Consider the following 15,990-nt stretch of genomic DNA (forward strand, 5'->3'; position numbering starts at 1 on the left):
ACAAATGCTATCAACTCTGAGTCTTCCCCACTTTCTTTTTCTTTCCTCCAGCTTTTACTGCTGGTATAGTATACTCCTTCAGTCAATTTGGGCTATCTGCCCTGCTTCTGTCCTCTACTATCAGTTTATGCTCACTGTGCATAAGCAGTGCACGAGCAGTGTGAGGAGCTGATAAATCTGTGGCTGTACTCTGCAACAACTAAGACATCACTGTGTTATCACATCAAGAATCTAAAATATGGCATCATTCAGGCTTCTATTCCAGCCAACATCATGACAATCAGTCATCATGGCATCATGTAAAGTACACAATATGGTGTATTCATGCCCTCCTGATTTGAGGTTGAACTGGATGACCCTTTAAAAGACCCTTCCAACTCAAATAATTCTACGATTCTATGATTTAAGGTGATAACTTAGGGAGTTAATGCCTTTATGCTCCTTCAAAATGTTATCAAAAGTGGTTATATCAATTATATATCAAGTTGCTGCTCTGCATTCAGTTCTGCTCTGTGAATTAATGTTTCTAAATGGGAGCAAAGTTGTGCATGCATTGTAAAGGTACAAATATTTTAATATTTTATACAAGTATTACAGTATACATTTTATACAAGTATTTTAACAGGGTGTCTTCTGTGGTCACTTTGGCAGTTGACAAAATCCATCTAGAGTCTTTGCCTGGAAAACATGTTGATTCATGTGGTGACATGAGACCCTGAGGTTAAAATGGGCTTTGACAAGGAAAGAAGTGATGGATGTTGAGAAAGTGGAAGGAACACTCATGAGTCATGCATGTATTTGAATATATTAGGCAGATTCCTGTTGATATCAGGAGCTTGGTAATGAATGCAAACTCTTCCTGGTACCCAAGCATTTCATTATAATTCATTTAATTTTCTTTTTAAACTTTCCTGCATATGAGAGCTGATATTTTTATTATGAAAAAAAATGTGGAAAAGATCACATTCTGACATCTCAGCTAACTGAACTTTGACAAAATCAGATAAATATGATGAAAACTTGATTTGCTTGTGATGTTTTAGTTGTTTCACTCATTTAAGACAACAAGAATTACATAAATTGTTTCTGGACATATTTCAGTAAAAAACAATAAAGAGAAAATTATATATCAGACTTGCACATCTGCATGACGAATCACATCATCAGTCACATAAAACTTACTTAATTATAATATCATTCTAAAAAGAAAATCACTTTTGATGAGAAGTAGAAATGAGAAGAAAAATCACTTCTCTGACTTTCAGATATTTACATGATTTATCTTGTAACCTCCGAATGTATTACTAACAACCTCAGAAGTATTAATGATTCAGTATCTATTACATGTCAGGGAAGGATAGATTATTTTTACAAGGAGGCTGAGTCACAGAATATATGACTTACCCAAAGTAACACAGCAAGTAAACTTTGAAGTTGAGAAACAAACCAAACTTCTGCTTTAACTCCTTCAGGCATCCTTTCTCCATCTTTTCTTCCTCTTTTTTCTCACATAGGACATTTTACCTATTTCACCACTACTTGAGGTCAGCCCCAAGGGGAGACACATCTGCTGCAGTATCCATGTGACTGAGGGACATGGCTTAGTGGGCATGGTGGTAATGGTTGATGGTTGGACTAGATGACCTCAGTGGTCTTTTTCAGCCTTAATGATTCTATGATTCTACCCACATGGGTATGCTCCAGGATTTTGCTTATCCTTCCCTTTCACCAGTGAAACTCTCCCGTTCTTCTGGTGGAAACTTACTTATTGCAGAGAGGCTGGTGAGCTCTGTCCCTTGGTGATAATGCCAACCCCAATTAGAAACGCCTTGTATGTTCTTTTCTGGCTTAGAGACTGTGAATCCTTTATATTCATCCATGCACCAGGGTTCTTAATTGTTCTCCTTCTTAATGCATAAGATGGTGCAGGAAGCACAAAGGACATGGCTTGGTTTGGTTGGGGAGGGGTGAAGCTTTGTACTGTAGAAGAGAAAGTGTCTCTTAGCACATCTCTACATGTGGTAACCACCCTTGGCTGAACTGTCAATTCTCTGATGCTCTTTGGGAAGCACCCAGATGTGACTGCAGAGTGGGACAGAGGCTGAAATAGGCATGAAACCAACCCTACTCTGTGGAGTGAAGGCTACACACAGACTATGAGGTTTGGTAGCTAATTGGCAAGGAGATAATTGAAAGAATTTGAATTTTCTACAGTATTGGGGAGTGTGGCCACTGCTTAGAAAACCATTCTACCCATTCTTGCACATATTTAGGAGACTGGGTTCCATTCAGCTTATATTCAGCTCACAATATTTATCAAATATTTATTTTATAAACCATATTTTAATAGAAACTTTACCATTAATTGTCAAGTGTTTAGATTGATTTTGGTGCTATTTCAAAGTAATGAAATCTTTGCTTGGAAATAACAGATTTGTGTTAAAAATAGTGAGCATTAAACATGACTTCCTTCTTGCTGTGTTAGGGCTAGGAGTTTTCTTCAGGATGTTTCATATTACCTTCAGAGATGAGTCTGTTTGGATAACCATTACCAGTTTTCCAAACTATTGTGGTTTTTTTTTGTTTTTGTTTTTGTTTTTTTTTTTCAAGAGAAAAATCTGGACTGGAAAGTGCAATACAAAATGGAGAGACATTACACTTATCAGAGATCACTAGAGTTACACATCCAGTGTCTGATGCCTTATATTTTGCCCTTGTGTTCTCCATATGGATGATTTATCAGTTTAGGTTAAAAAGATTCTGGAAAGTCTCAGCAAGCTGTTTTTGCCCTAATGTCTAAAATTTGTTTTCTTGTTGAACACACAGGGTAAGAAGGGAGAACCTGGATTCCCCGGAATTAATGGTCTGATTGGCCCTCAGGTATGTGACCATTTCTTCATTTTCAAGTAATATTTAGGAAAGATGTATTTTATGGCAACAGGTGACTTGGAACTGCAATGCAGCATGCCATAAACTTGTTCTTTTCTAATTTGCACCATCTTTGAGGTTGGCTTTTCTTCTTTAAGATCCAAACTGATTTATCCTGATCTGAGTGAGAGAGAAAAGTCTGCTGTCAATTACATTTAGTTTCCACATGTTTTCAGCGTTTTTGTACAGAGACATAAGGAGCTGTTTTGTGTGTGATTTTCTCATTGCTTTTGCACAGAGTGGTATCATTCCGGAGGGAAAGCAAGATCTGTGTTTTGTGATATTTAGATATTTAGGACAGTGCCTGAGCTATTGGCAGTGTGAACTGGTAACTGCAGTATGCCTCCTGTGCTGCAGTCTTGACAGAAGAAAGAGTTTTAAAGGTGTTTGCTATTCAGAAAACACACTTTTTGTGCACAACCTTTTTTTTTTCTTTGCTTTGAAAGTCATATTTCTACTTGTTAGAGGAGGTCGGGCAGTGACTTACTAGGAAAGGTAGACAAAGCAGCTTAAAACTGTTGCTTGTTCTCCTGATGAGTAAGGTTGTAAAAAGTTCATGACCCATTAACCCCCTTTTGGCAAGGTAATGCTGCAAGTTACACTATTTGTAGTTTCATAAGGACTAAATAGTGCTGAGCGCTGTGTACTATACATACAGTCAAAGAGGATTCGACTCCACCTTGGAAAAGTTTGTGCTTCTGTGTGCTGTAATAGCACAAACACTTGCCTCTGGCTTGGCTTCTTGATGACTTTGTAGCCAGATCTGGTTGACCCAACTCACAGTGTAGGGTCATTCACTGTAATAAGAGATGCATCTTTCAGAATGTTCTCAATCAGGGAAGATGCACCAACCACTCGTGCAAACAGTATCTCATTCATTCCTTCTTCAATAAGAAGTTAACAAACTAGGTCTTTGGCTATGGGATTTGTTACAATAGTCAGTTAAGTTTAGAGCAAAAATAAAGAACCTCCTCCACTGCTACAGCTGTTGGTGAGATACTGCAACAAATGACGCTACTCAAAGAGCAGGTACTAATTTTTCACTTATTTCCTTTGCCAAGCTATGCCCTCGTAACCATGAAACCTAATCTAGACATGAATTCTGTAGCAGACATTTTGTAATGAGCTGCTTGCATGTCTGCAGAGACCACCAGCAATAACATCTGGAGCTTTCTGATTCTGTGTGGGTGAGGAACCTTATATCTGGCTGGGAACCTTTCCCTCCCACACCACATTATAGTCATCTACATACTTTTAAGGAAGAATCCTTTGGTTCTGCATCTGGTTTGCAAGTATTTCAGCAGCCATCAATAAGAATGAAGACAGTATTTCCAACAGATTCCATTTTTATTTTATTTTTTTCTTTTCAGGATAACATTAAAAAATCCCCTCAAGCCATCAGATGTGTGTAACAATCGGGAGAGGATTTTCCTTACTTTTGGGGAAGATTTGTCTCCCTTCATTAATGCTGATACACCTGACTATTCACTTAAGCAACATCTTGCTCAGCTCAAGATCTCTGTAACTTTGCAAAATATGTATATGCATGTGTTAGCAATTTCATAAACCTATCTGAACGAATTGCTGACACAGCATTAAGTAGTTTGCCTTTCAGCACAGGCTAAGTGAAGTTTTGAAATTTTAAGTTAATTAAGACTGCATAGAGTGCTAAGCCCCATCAAGGGATACTTAAACTTACTCTTCCTCCCAGCTAACTGTAAGCATGGAAAAATATTGTTCCTTTTCCCGAAGTGGCACATCGTCCTGGATTTAATACTGCAGTCTTCCATATTTTTGTTTGGAGAAAGTGCTTACATTTAACTTGTGACAAAACTGCTTTTCAGCTTGCCAGCATTTTTTGTGACATTAGGTTTGTAAGCACTTTATCAGCATTTCTCTCTCTTTTATTTTATCTTAATCATACTATGCTCCAAGAATAACCAGCAGGTTTCCTTAGGCTGTAGTTACGCATGTATTCTTAAAAATGATTTATGAAAGTCTTGTGTCACCTCTTTCTGTGCTGTCTCCATGGTATTGGGGACCACTGAACTTGAGTTGCCAATACATAAACTTGGTTAGGACACTATAATAACCTCATTTTTTTTTCCTGCTATTTTAAATTTAAAGATAATTTTGGTGGTTTGGGAAGGGTGGGCCAGCCACTTCATTACTGTGACACAGATGCTGATTTCTCAACACCTTCAGAGACATATTGCATTTTCTACTGTCATGTGGTAGGAAATCCTTCTGCCTGTGAAGCTGCAGAATGGGGTGTACTCAGGCATAATGATAGAATCATCATCATATAATCACTAAGGTTGGAAAAGACCTCTAAGATCATCCAGCCCATCCGCCTACCTATCACCAAGATTTCCCACTAACCCACATCCCTCAGTAGAACAACTCAACATTTCTTGAACATCCCCAGGTCATCCTATTCTAGTGCCTAACCACTTCTTTGGAGATGTTTTTCCTAACATCTGCAGTTAATGCTGGGTTTTGTCAGGATAAATGTTTCCCATCATTCTAGACCCAGCCAGAAAACACAGAAAGAACAGGCAGCACTGCAAGGCAGTCAGCCTTAGGGATGCTCTGGAGCAGGGCCAGCAGATACAGTGACAACACATGGCAGAGATGATGCCAGTCTGACTCTTAAGGACTGGATGTCTTTATGTTACAGAGTAAGAAGCAAATCGTGAAGCAGCAGTTAGAAGGAAGCCTCTTAGCTAGCCTGGATATGTGCTGTGACAACTGGGTAGCCTTAGTTTTGCCTTTTTCTTTCCTTACATGCTCTACTCAAACTAAATTTTAAGATTTTTATGATTTTTATTTTTTTTTTTCATGTAGTTCTGCTGCAGTGGTGAGCCTGTCCATGTGTTTGTTTGATCCATATTACCCATATTAGCTCCCCCAGAAATGAACATTTATTTTCTCGTGACCTTTAGAAATGGTGCATCTTGCAGCATCATTAAGCCTTGGAGTAGACACTTCAGGTCTTATTTCCCCTCTAGATATGAATGATTTTCCTGCAGCAAGGGCACAAACACCTGAACTCATAACATATTTGCATTGATATTATTTGCACTATTTTAGTTTGCAGGAAACTTAATCATGGTTCAAACTTCTATTACAGTAGGCTGTTCAAATACAGACTGAAAAATGAACATTTCTATAGAGTACTTTCAATTGAAATAGATAGAGGAGTACTAAGCATGGACAGTGCTGAGCCTATGCTTTTCTGTGTAGTCACCTTGATGTACCTCATTTATCCCATTGTATGTTGAGAGGAAGATTTCAGAGAAGAGGCTGAAAGCAGGTACTAGGTACTATATATAGGTGCGCCATGAGTGCTGCATTTTTTGGCTTGGTGAAGAAGGGGGTTGATACCTCAGTACTCGCTGAGGGCCCAGACATTGAATTACTATGACAGGGTGTCTCGCTCCAATTTAGGAGTGAGGCAAAGGTTCTTTTGATATGTTATGCCCGGCATGAGATTAAGAAGAAGAGCATTCAAATGTTGATCCAACCAGTTTATTAGAAATGATAGACAACTGAGGGGATGGGGAAGGGAGAGCGGTGAATATCAAAATTAGGGTGATGGGGACGGGTAAGTGGGCGATAGAAAAGGTAGAAAAGATCAAGAATTACTTTAAAGCGGGGAATAGTCACCTCCTGGATGCAGCAGTGACCTGCAGCACGTTGTTGCGTTGGTCCGGGGCAAAATAAGCGTAGGGGAGAGCAGCAACAGAGTAGCAGGCCGCAAGCAGCAGACCGGTGCAGCGCAGAGAAGGCGGTCAGAGTAGCGAGGTCTCAAGAAGCGGAGTCTCGGGCAGCGAGGTCTCACGGAGCAGAGTCTCGAGCAGCAATCCCAGAAGAGACACTAGGCAGCAGGACGACGGTGGAGGAATCTGAGGTCAAATACCTAAAAGGTTTTTCAGCATGCAGGCATCTTCTTCAGCATGCAGGAGTTCATGTAGAGAGGCATCTGATGACAGAAAACTTCCTTGTTTCCGTAGTGAGGTATCTGGTGTCAGAAAACCTAAATTCGGGGTTTGTCTGTGCCCTTTTTATCCTTCTTTCCAGCCTTCCTGACATTTCTGGAAGGCTCGGGTCAGAGTCATGTGAATACCTCGGAGATGGCCATCTTCCTTGAGATAGGCCCACACAAAAAACTACCTTAGGGCCATTAATCAGCATCTTATCTCCCTTTCGTAGCTCATCTCTTAAACAAAGGGATTTCTCAAACCTTGGTTCCTGTGTGTCTCAAAGGGAGTCCTGGAACCTTGGCCAGAATTTGCCTGAACTTGTTCATTTCAGCAAATTTTGAGACAGTAATGTAAAAAGCATGGCCTCTTACACAGGGCTTCACAGAATTGTAGAATCATAGAATCATTATAGTTGGAAAAGACCTTTAATATCAGAATTCAGATTTTGTCAGTGCTGCTTGAAATCGTGGAAGATACTACTCAGAGCTATCTTTAATGAGATATGTGCCTTTTACAAAACAAAGAGAGAAGAAAGACTTTGTCAGTGCAGGACACTAATAGTTGTGAAACAAAAGACCATAAGGGAGATTTTGTTCTTGTATTCGCTTTGCCACCTTGACACAGTGAAAGAACTGAAAGTGAGCAAATAGGGCAATAAATCTTACTCTGTAGACAAAAGACATCATGTCCATATTTTACAGTAAATGATGCAATTAAACAAATTCTGTCCTGTACTGCAAGCAAGAAATCCTCCTACAGAGACTGCTGTGTACAGAGCCAACTTTATTCAGTACCGGAAAGACAGTTCACAGAATTTCTCTTCAATTCACTTTATTTTTTAAAATAATGCTAGTATTCTGACTATCATGCCACCTGGTGAAATAACTGAAGACCTCATTCGTGTATAAATTATGGCACTATCACTGAAGTCTTCTATATAACATGCATCATAAGCAGATCTGTTGGCTCCTCAGGCTTATTGGTTTTCAGCATTATCAGCAACACTGGTTTCCTGTGTACTCTCATCTTTGTCTCAGTTTGTAAGGAAGAAGAGCAATATGGTGCTCTGCTGCAGTACTTCTGAAGATAACTCACAGAAGCTGTGCTGGTAGATACAGGTAGTGCCAGGAGTGATAAACGAAGAGCAGGTCTGATGATCTGATCCCAGAGACTACTTAGGTGTAGTAGAAGAAAAATGGAGAGTTGAGGTAGCAGGGGACACAGTGAGACTCGTGGATTGCTCCTCAAAGCTGGCAGTTGTGGCAGGAGACAAGATGCTTCTAGATGTCCTGGAGGTTTTTCTCATTCATAAATCTGGCATGATGCCTATAAAGCCCAGACCACAGTCTGTCTTTTTTTTTTTTTTTTTTTTTTTCATGGATTTAGGGCTTATCTAAGCCTTTTTCATAATGCAAGAGGATCCAGGCATTGGCATGAAATAGTGTACAGAAAATATGTCTCTACAAGCTTTTCCTACAGGGACAGATTTCTGGAAAAGCCATCAGACTCCTGTTTCCATCCTGCAATGACATTTGTTCGCCTTTTAAAACATAGCCATCCCTTTTCTTACGGAAAATAGATTTGAGCCACACAACCTACTGATGTATTCACATGAAAAGGTTTTTGTTCCTTTGCAGAACTTCCTTTGGGAGTACAGAACCCACATCCTAATAGTCCTGCCTTTCCCAGCCTGTCTTTCAGCAGGGTACATGCTGGGAGAGCATCTTTTAGTAGCTCCTGGAGGACAGATGCAGCTGCTCCTTCTGTATTGTGTCAGATTTCTTTCCTGAGAACTGTGTTGCTTTCTCTTAGGAATGAAGCTAGATGAACTATAATCCTGAATGTCTGTATGGGTGTTGTTCTCCAAACACATACCTCCACACACTTTCTCATGGATATTAGGATTTTAAAGAAGCTTGAAATATTTGGTTGAAAATAGCTTTACTTAAACATTTTGACAAAAGATCTGTGTTTTGCCATTTGTTTTCCTAACCGAGTTTGTGCAGTCCTGTTTTAGAGATCAAAGGTTTTATGTACCCGGTTTTGTTCCAGCTTGTAAGAGGCACGCATCAGATATTTTACAAGCCACAAACAAAGCTCTCCATGACTTGTTCTGAGTTGGAGTTTTAGAGGGACAACACTGGGAACTGGATTTGGGACAAGGGCTCTCATCTGTGTAACTCATCAAATGATCAGTGAAAAATGTGATTAATGGAATCAGGTGCTTTTATCTGGATTCAGTGTCAAAAAGGAAGAATACAGATGGTATGAGACTTGGGGGTTGCACATTACAGAGCGTCCTACTGCTGTTAGAATGTGTTGTTATTTTTGCTGTTGTTATATATATATATTTCTTTATAACAAATAAATACTGTCAGGTAGTTTGAAGCTGTTAGATACTTGGGAGAATAGTTCTTGCTCTGAAGTATACTCAGAAGTCAGGAGAAAGAGCACAAGATGGTTTTGTATACAAGTCTCGCTCTGGACAAGTGTGGCAAAAAAGAGAGTTTGTAAAGGATGATTATGTGATAGAATGTATTCCTGCAGCTTTTTCATGCCCATGATTTTTCATTTCCTCGTGTCTTAGTCATTTGGTGTAGGAGGTTATGCTGCTTGCTGATAGATACTTGAGCAAGACTCCTCTTTTGGTGACTTACCCTGTCTAGGGTGGGTATCCTACCTCGGGGATGCTCAGGGTGGGGCTAGGTCCTGGCTGAAATTTGCTGTGGGATGACAGTGGCTATGTTCTCAGCTAGTTAATTGCTTACCAGATTTCATTGTTGCAGAAATCAGATAGAACTATTAAATATTTTGTACTTTATCTTTCCTTTACTTACATATAATCCACTTTGCTGCTGAATCAGTTTCTTGCTGTTTATCTAAAGCTACTTTGAAGTCTTTCCCAGTGTTACACCTACTCTTCATGGCAATCCTATTTTGGTTCCCATATTAACTGTATATCTACCACCTTTGTAGGGTTAGAGAGGGGCCAAGCAGGCCCCTGACATCTGAGGCCAGTCTATCCAGCTGCCCTCTGACTGTACGTGCAGTGAGACATTTTGTCTTGTACTGGACTGTTGATTATTGTTTGGAATAGTGAAGCCTCTTCTAAGTGATGGATGGGGTCATCCAGTTGCCTCTGATAGGACTAGAATGGCATCTGAAACCTCATCCTCTAAACCAGAAACTAGGCTGCCCATGAGTTATGTCATCAGTGTAAATAGATCCCAAGGCATATCTTCCTGCAGATGTTTGAGCTGTGCTTGCACTTGAGACACTCTACAAATACTAATGTTATTTGTGGAGTGATTCCATGTCTGTTCTGGACTGAGTTGCAATGGAAGCAGATTATGGGGAATATGTAAGCCGGGTGCATCTGCTAGTTCATTTTTAGTTGCTTTGCACCATCTATTGGTGAGATGGTAATATTTGTTCTGGCTGATTTTTACAAGCATATTCTAAAATGATGGCTTATCCACTATCTCCTCCATCAAACCTCAACACCAGAATTTTCTTGTTTATTCTTGTTTATGCCACTTTATCCTCTTCTTCAGCTACATTTTCCCTTAAATGTTAAATATTAATATTGGTCCATGACTCATAATCACAGAAATATGTGATTTTTGTTATTGGATTGTAACACAGCTCTAGCAAGGAAGAAGCTGACTGGCCATTTTCTATTGATTGTTAGCTTTTAGGTTTTTTTTTTTTGCATAGGTTGGTGTATACCATAAAATCATAGAATGTCTTAAGTTGAAAAGGACTTTAAAAATCACCTAGTTACAACTCTCCTGCCGTGGACAGGATTGCCTGCCATCAGCTCAGGCTGCCCTGGGCTACATCCAGCCTGGCCTTGAACACCTCAAGGGATGGAGCATCCATAGCTTCTCTGGACAGCCTTGTGCCAGGGCCTCACCACCCTGTGGGCGAAAAATATCCCCCTGATACATTTTTTCTTTGGTTGGTTTTGGGTTTGCTCTTCTGTTTGTTTGTTTTTGTGTTTTGGGATTGCAAACATCAGAACTCCTTCTATTCTGGAAACTGAAAATTACTTAGCTCATGATATTAGAAAGCCTGAAAGAGTTTCTCTTCCCTTTCTCTTCCATCCCTATGTTTGATACTTAGGTCCTGATTCAAAAAACACTTGAACAAATTATTCATTTTTAGTAAAGGAGAAAATCCTTCTTGTCTTCAGCAAAGCTGAAGGTAACAAACACCTCTGTATCTCAAACAGTGATGTGTCAAGTATGGAAAAAAATCTCTTCAGCCAGGAACTCACTTTTAACAATTTACCCAATACACGGAAATAAATCCCTCTGAAAACTGGAGATATCTATTCAGATGATATTTTCCCAAGACAAATAGTTGTTGCAGGGAGATGCGTAAGATTTCCAGAGCATTTGAAGCTGAATGTATACACTGAAGTATGAGCTTGTGAGGACATTTCACTCTCAACAAGGTTCAGACAGAGCACTAAAATAGTGGGGTATTTCTTTTAAATACTTGATCCACTATATCTTCTGTACCATTAATTAAGATTGAAGTAGGCTGGATGCTTTATCTTGCATGGCTGCCATCTCTTGTAGTGGAGCCCAGGATGGAGCTCATCTTGTAGCAGCAGTAACTAGTGGTTTAAGCAGGAGATCCTGTTCTGCTGTTGAGCACAGTTCCCTACGAGCTCAATTTGGCATCTTGCAGGTTTAGGAGTAGAGAAGTTAATGAAATGAAGCTCAGTCCTGATGCTGTTTGGAACAGAACCCCAGTTGCACACAGGAAGGGCCTGAGGCTTTCTACCACTATCATGGTTATTAATAAACTATTTTCTTCCTTCTCTTACAGGGACCTCCAGGGCTGCCAGGCATTGCTGGACCCCCTGGACCACCTGGAGCACCAGTAAGGAAATAAGTCTTGGTTTTGTTGTTGTTTAGTTTACATCAAAGAGAGAAAATAAAATAAAAAACAACAGTTGGGGAGAATGTGAGATTTAGACTTTGAATTTCAGTGGGAACTGAGTCAGTGCCTCTGGCAATGTGTGCTTTTTGTTGTGTTTTCACCATGAAAAGCCCCATCTGGCCCTGCAAAACAACTGCACTGACTACTGGAGCCCTGTTAGCGCTACCTGCAAATGAGTCAATATCTGGAGGACGCCCCATGACAGAGATCTGACTGCTTTGGGAGGGAAAAATGTATTTGAATTGAAAGCAGCCTGTAAAGGGCAGAAATGCTGATGCTTTTTGTGTCTGCTGGATTATTTTTTCAGGGACTGCCAGGAGAAATTGGTGTTGCTGGTAAAATTGGACCTCCAGGACCAGCTGTAAGTTTTGAGGGACAACTTGGATTGCCTCCCTGCTCTCCATGACCTTACATGTTTTACTTCTAAACTCTTCTTTTCCTGCAGCTTGCCTACATATCCAGTTTTAGTGCTGGCTCCAGTACTATTTCCTTTAACACAGACATTAGACTGATGCCTTTTGGCTTACCAGAGGTAGTTGTACTACTCCTGTACACTGGGATTATAATGTTTTACATGGTACCTTTCAAAACTTAGTTTGCATTTGGTAAAACACGACTCTTCCAAAGTGGAGTTTCTTGAATCAGGTCAAAGAAGTGAAATAAAAATAGTAACTATAGCAGAGCATTGCAATTTCTTTTGGCTCTTAAGTCAAGAAAGGTGTATTATGAAATACTTAGAACTGAGAAGTGACACTTTATGCCTGTGGTGTTTAGAGACTAACTGATACCTGAAAAGAGGACAGAACTTTTTCTCACCATTTTAGATGCATTGCAAGAAGTCATTTCAGTTCTTATTTTGCTGAATACTTCCATCTATACTGTGTAATGCCAGTCTTTATATATGCATAAGAAATTACTGACGTTTAAAAGGTGAAAGATCTTTTTAGAAAGTTACAGCTACAGGCAATGGAGAATTATGGAGAATGCTATTTCTAAAGTTAAGACTCCACTCTTCATAAAACTTCTACTTTGCTGTTTGTCTGTAACAACACTGACATCCTGTGGACAGTCACTAAAATTACCGTGCTGAATACAGCCAAGCAGATTCGTGCATTGCCAGAAATTTTGGGTAATTTGAGTTACAGTAGTGAAAAAGGCAGAAGATTGATGAGGTGTTTTAGCAAATCTTAAGCTTAGGTTAATGGAAAGGGGGATGAACTCAACATACTTTGTCTGATCTTTCAGTTATAAGTTTAAGGAGCAAGCTCTTAGAGCTGGTAATTTTCTCTTATTTAGGGCTCACCAGGCAAAGATGGATTAAATGGTCTTCCTGGGCTCCCAGGTCAGAAGGTAAGTGTCACCATATACACCAGCGTAACCAGCTTACCTAGGCAGCTTATCTGGGTAAGCAAGAAAGTGTAAGCTGAAAGTGGAACAGATCTCCAACAGATCTCCAGGGTCAAACACATCTCACCTGCTTCCATCCCTGGAGCTCCAAGGTCAAGCCAGCTGATGTGATTGATTTGTACTGAGTCCCTGTGAAGACTGAATTGGATTTAAATACAGCAGAGAACCTCTTCCAGTCTTCAGCTACTGCATTTTATTCAGCAGACACGGCTGAGTGTAGCAGACAGAGAAGCTTCTACTGTCAAGCTGAAAAGCCAAGGAGGCCGGCAAGTCAGGGCCCGAGTCCAAGGCACAAAGAGCGATAGAGTGTGTTGGGCCCCAAATACATTTCTTTTTCCTCCTTGAAGAGCAGGAAAGAAAATATACCATCCTCCTATGTTTTCTGTGGAGCCATGTGGAAGAGATGCGGCTCTTTGTTTCTTCCTACTACTTGTGCCCTGTTTGTAAGTTCATATGAATGACACATTCAAGACGGTTAGTTTCCTCTGCTGTTCTGTTGTCTCTGCAGTTAGAAAATGGAGATTTTGAGCAGGAGAAACTCTTGTTGAGTTCCTATAGTCATGCAAATAAGCGACAAAGGAATGAACCATATTTTGTCTATGAGTCAATCTAGGGAATCATAGAACCACAGAATGTCTTGGGTTGGAAGGGACTTTGAAGCTCATCCAGTTCCAACCCATGGCTGTGGGTAGGGTTGCCACTCACCAAATGAGGTTATCCAGGCCCCCATCCAGCTGGACCTTGATCACATCAAGGAATGGGGCATCCACAGCTTTGTTGGGCAGTCTGTGCCAGTGTGTCATCACTGAGTTAAAATTTTCCCCTTAACATCTAAGCTAACCTGATTATAAACTCACTTTATGTACAAGAAGGCTGTGGTGTGTTGTTGCCCAAGCTTTACCTTCGGCAGACTGAACGAGCCCAGCTGCCTCAGCCTTTCTTTGTAGAAGTGCTCCAGCCCTCTGATCATCTTTGTGGCCCTTCTCTGGATCTGCTCCAACAGCTCCAAATGATTACACTAGATTGGAATATGTACTTAACTGTAGCCTGCTTCAAGTCCAATGCAGCAGCACTGCAGCAGCAATGGTTTTCTCAGCTCTGGTGCTTGGCCATCATTACCCCTAATTTTTCCAGGAACCCACTATATTTATACTTGAAGCCCAAGTCCAGAATTCCTCAGCCTGAATGTGCTGTTGGATAAAAGTGAGGAATTTGGAGTACATAACAAATTACTGATCTCTGCAAAGTATTAACTGCATTTCTGAAATACACAGCATATTTCTGTTCTTAATCCACCAGTTTCTGTTCTCTGTCCTGACACCACCCACAATGGCAGATCAGATTCAAAGAGTCCCAATGGCCAATGCTCCAATTCCAGAGTTATCTATTTCTATTTGTAATAGAAAATGTAGACCTTTTCACACATACATTTTGAAGAAACTGAATGGATATTTTGTTTTTCATGTAATTTGCTGTGGATATCTTTAAAGTAACGCTGGTTAACTTTGTGTTTTTCTAGAGACATTCTATTTGGGTGATTATTGTTGGAGAAGTGTCTGCAAATAGTACTTAAATGGTAAAACTTTCCAGGAAAGATACTCTCATGTGGCTCCATTTACATCCTCAGTCTGATGCTGGGGATCAGAGTCAAAATATTCCTCATCATTACTATACTGCAAGATGTATATTAATTTTTCATGTTCTCTGCAGGGAGAACAAGGAGAAAAGGGTGAGGAAGGCTTTCCCGGAAAAGTTGGCCCTAAGGTAAGGAATTTTATTTCTAAGTTTGCTGTAGCCACTGAGTCACTCAAGGTGTGATTTAAATGGCCTTGTACTGAAGTCAGGAGCCTATGATTCTCCTAAAGCTGGAAATATAAGAGGGTGAGCAGACATGAAGGCTCAGTGCCTTCACTATTCATTGCATTCCAAGATACAAAACCCTGTTTGCTGCTCCTTTCTCTACTCTATGTATATAGGAAGATGTGACCTGGACCTTGCATTGGGTCTCTGTGGCCAGGGGTCCCAAGCCATCAAAGAAGACAATTTCAGTGCCTTACAGAATGTGGGTAGAATAAAATGAGCTAGGGCAGTAGGGAGGATAATTTTCTAAAGAGAAAGCATTCTTGCAAAAGGATTGGGTCCTTGCAATGCTAACTTTGTACTTTTGCTCTTATAGGGAGAACCAGGAAGCCGTGGCCAACCTGGTGAGCAGGTGAGCAGAAAAAATGGCGCTAGCAACAACACCTGCCTGCCAGAGCAATACAGAGTGATCACATGCAGTAACAAAGCCGTTTGCCAATAACTTCCTTTGCCAAGGAAAGTGCAAGTCAGCAGATAAAACACACAGTTGGAGAAAGTAATGTTCCAGAGCAAATATGCTAAATCAAATTTTGTCTGTGTCTCAGAAAATTCAGACATCTTGTTTCTGGTAGATAAGGAAAAAATGGAAGGTGGCATAAAAGTGATTGTTTTTCCTTCACTTCACATTAAGCCAGTGTGCTGGTGATGGTTCTGGGTGATGATGACCTTTTTGTAAATACATGATGCAAAGGGTGATGCATCATTTCTAGATCATAAATGCTTGCTAGGAAATAACCCTACGTGACTGTCAGAAATTACATTATCTTAATCATTACATATTAAGACTTAAGTTTCAGCAGCTAACAGCAAGGGAGCAGGGGAAACATCCTGGAATTTCCTAAGGCATACAGCTGTC

At 40.2% G+C, this 15,990-nt stretch overlaps 1 protein-coding gene across 2 annotated transcripts in view; it reads left to right on the forward strand.

The window, feature by feature from the left end:
• COL22A1 (collagen type XXII alpha 1 chain) overlaps positions 1-15,990 on the forward strand; it is a 215,775-nt gene that overhangs the window by 136,865 nt on the left and 62,920 nt on the right. For both annotated transcript variants that reach the window (XM_015856410.3, XM_085536911.1), the window contains exons 24-29: positions 2,827-2,880; positions 11,754-11,807; positions 12,175-12,228; positions 13,164-13,217; positions 14,985-15,038; positions 15,451-15,486. In XM_015856410.3, coding sequence (XP_015711896.2) covers positions 2,827-2,880; positions 11,754-11,807; positions 12,175-12,228; positions 13,164-13,217; positions 14,985-15,038; positions 15,451-15,486 — 306 coding nt within the window. The remainder of the gene's footprint in view (positions 1-2,826; positions 2,881-11,753; positions 11,808-12,174; positions 12,229-13,163; positions 13,218-14,984; positions 15,039-15,450; positions 15,487-15,990) is intronic.

This window comes from Coturnix japonica, chromosome 2 (genome assembly GCF_054131305.1).
Source record: "Coturnix japonica strain WE chromosome 2, WE-NBRP24, whole genome shotgun sequence".
In the NCBI taxonomy this organism is placed as follows: Eukaryota; Metazoa; Chordata; class Aves; order Galliformes; family Phasianidae; genus Coturnix; species Coturnix japonica.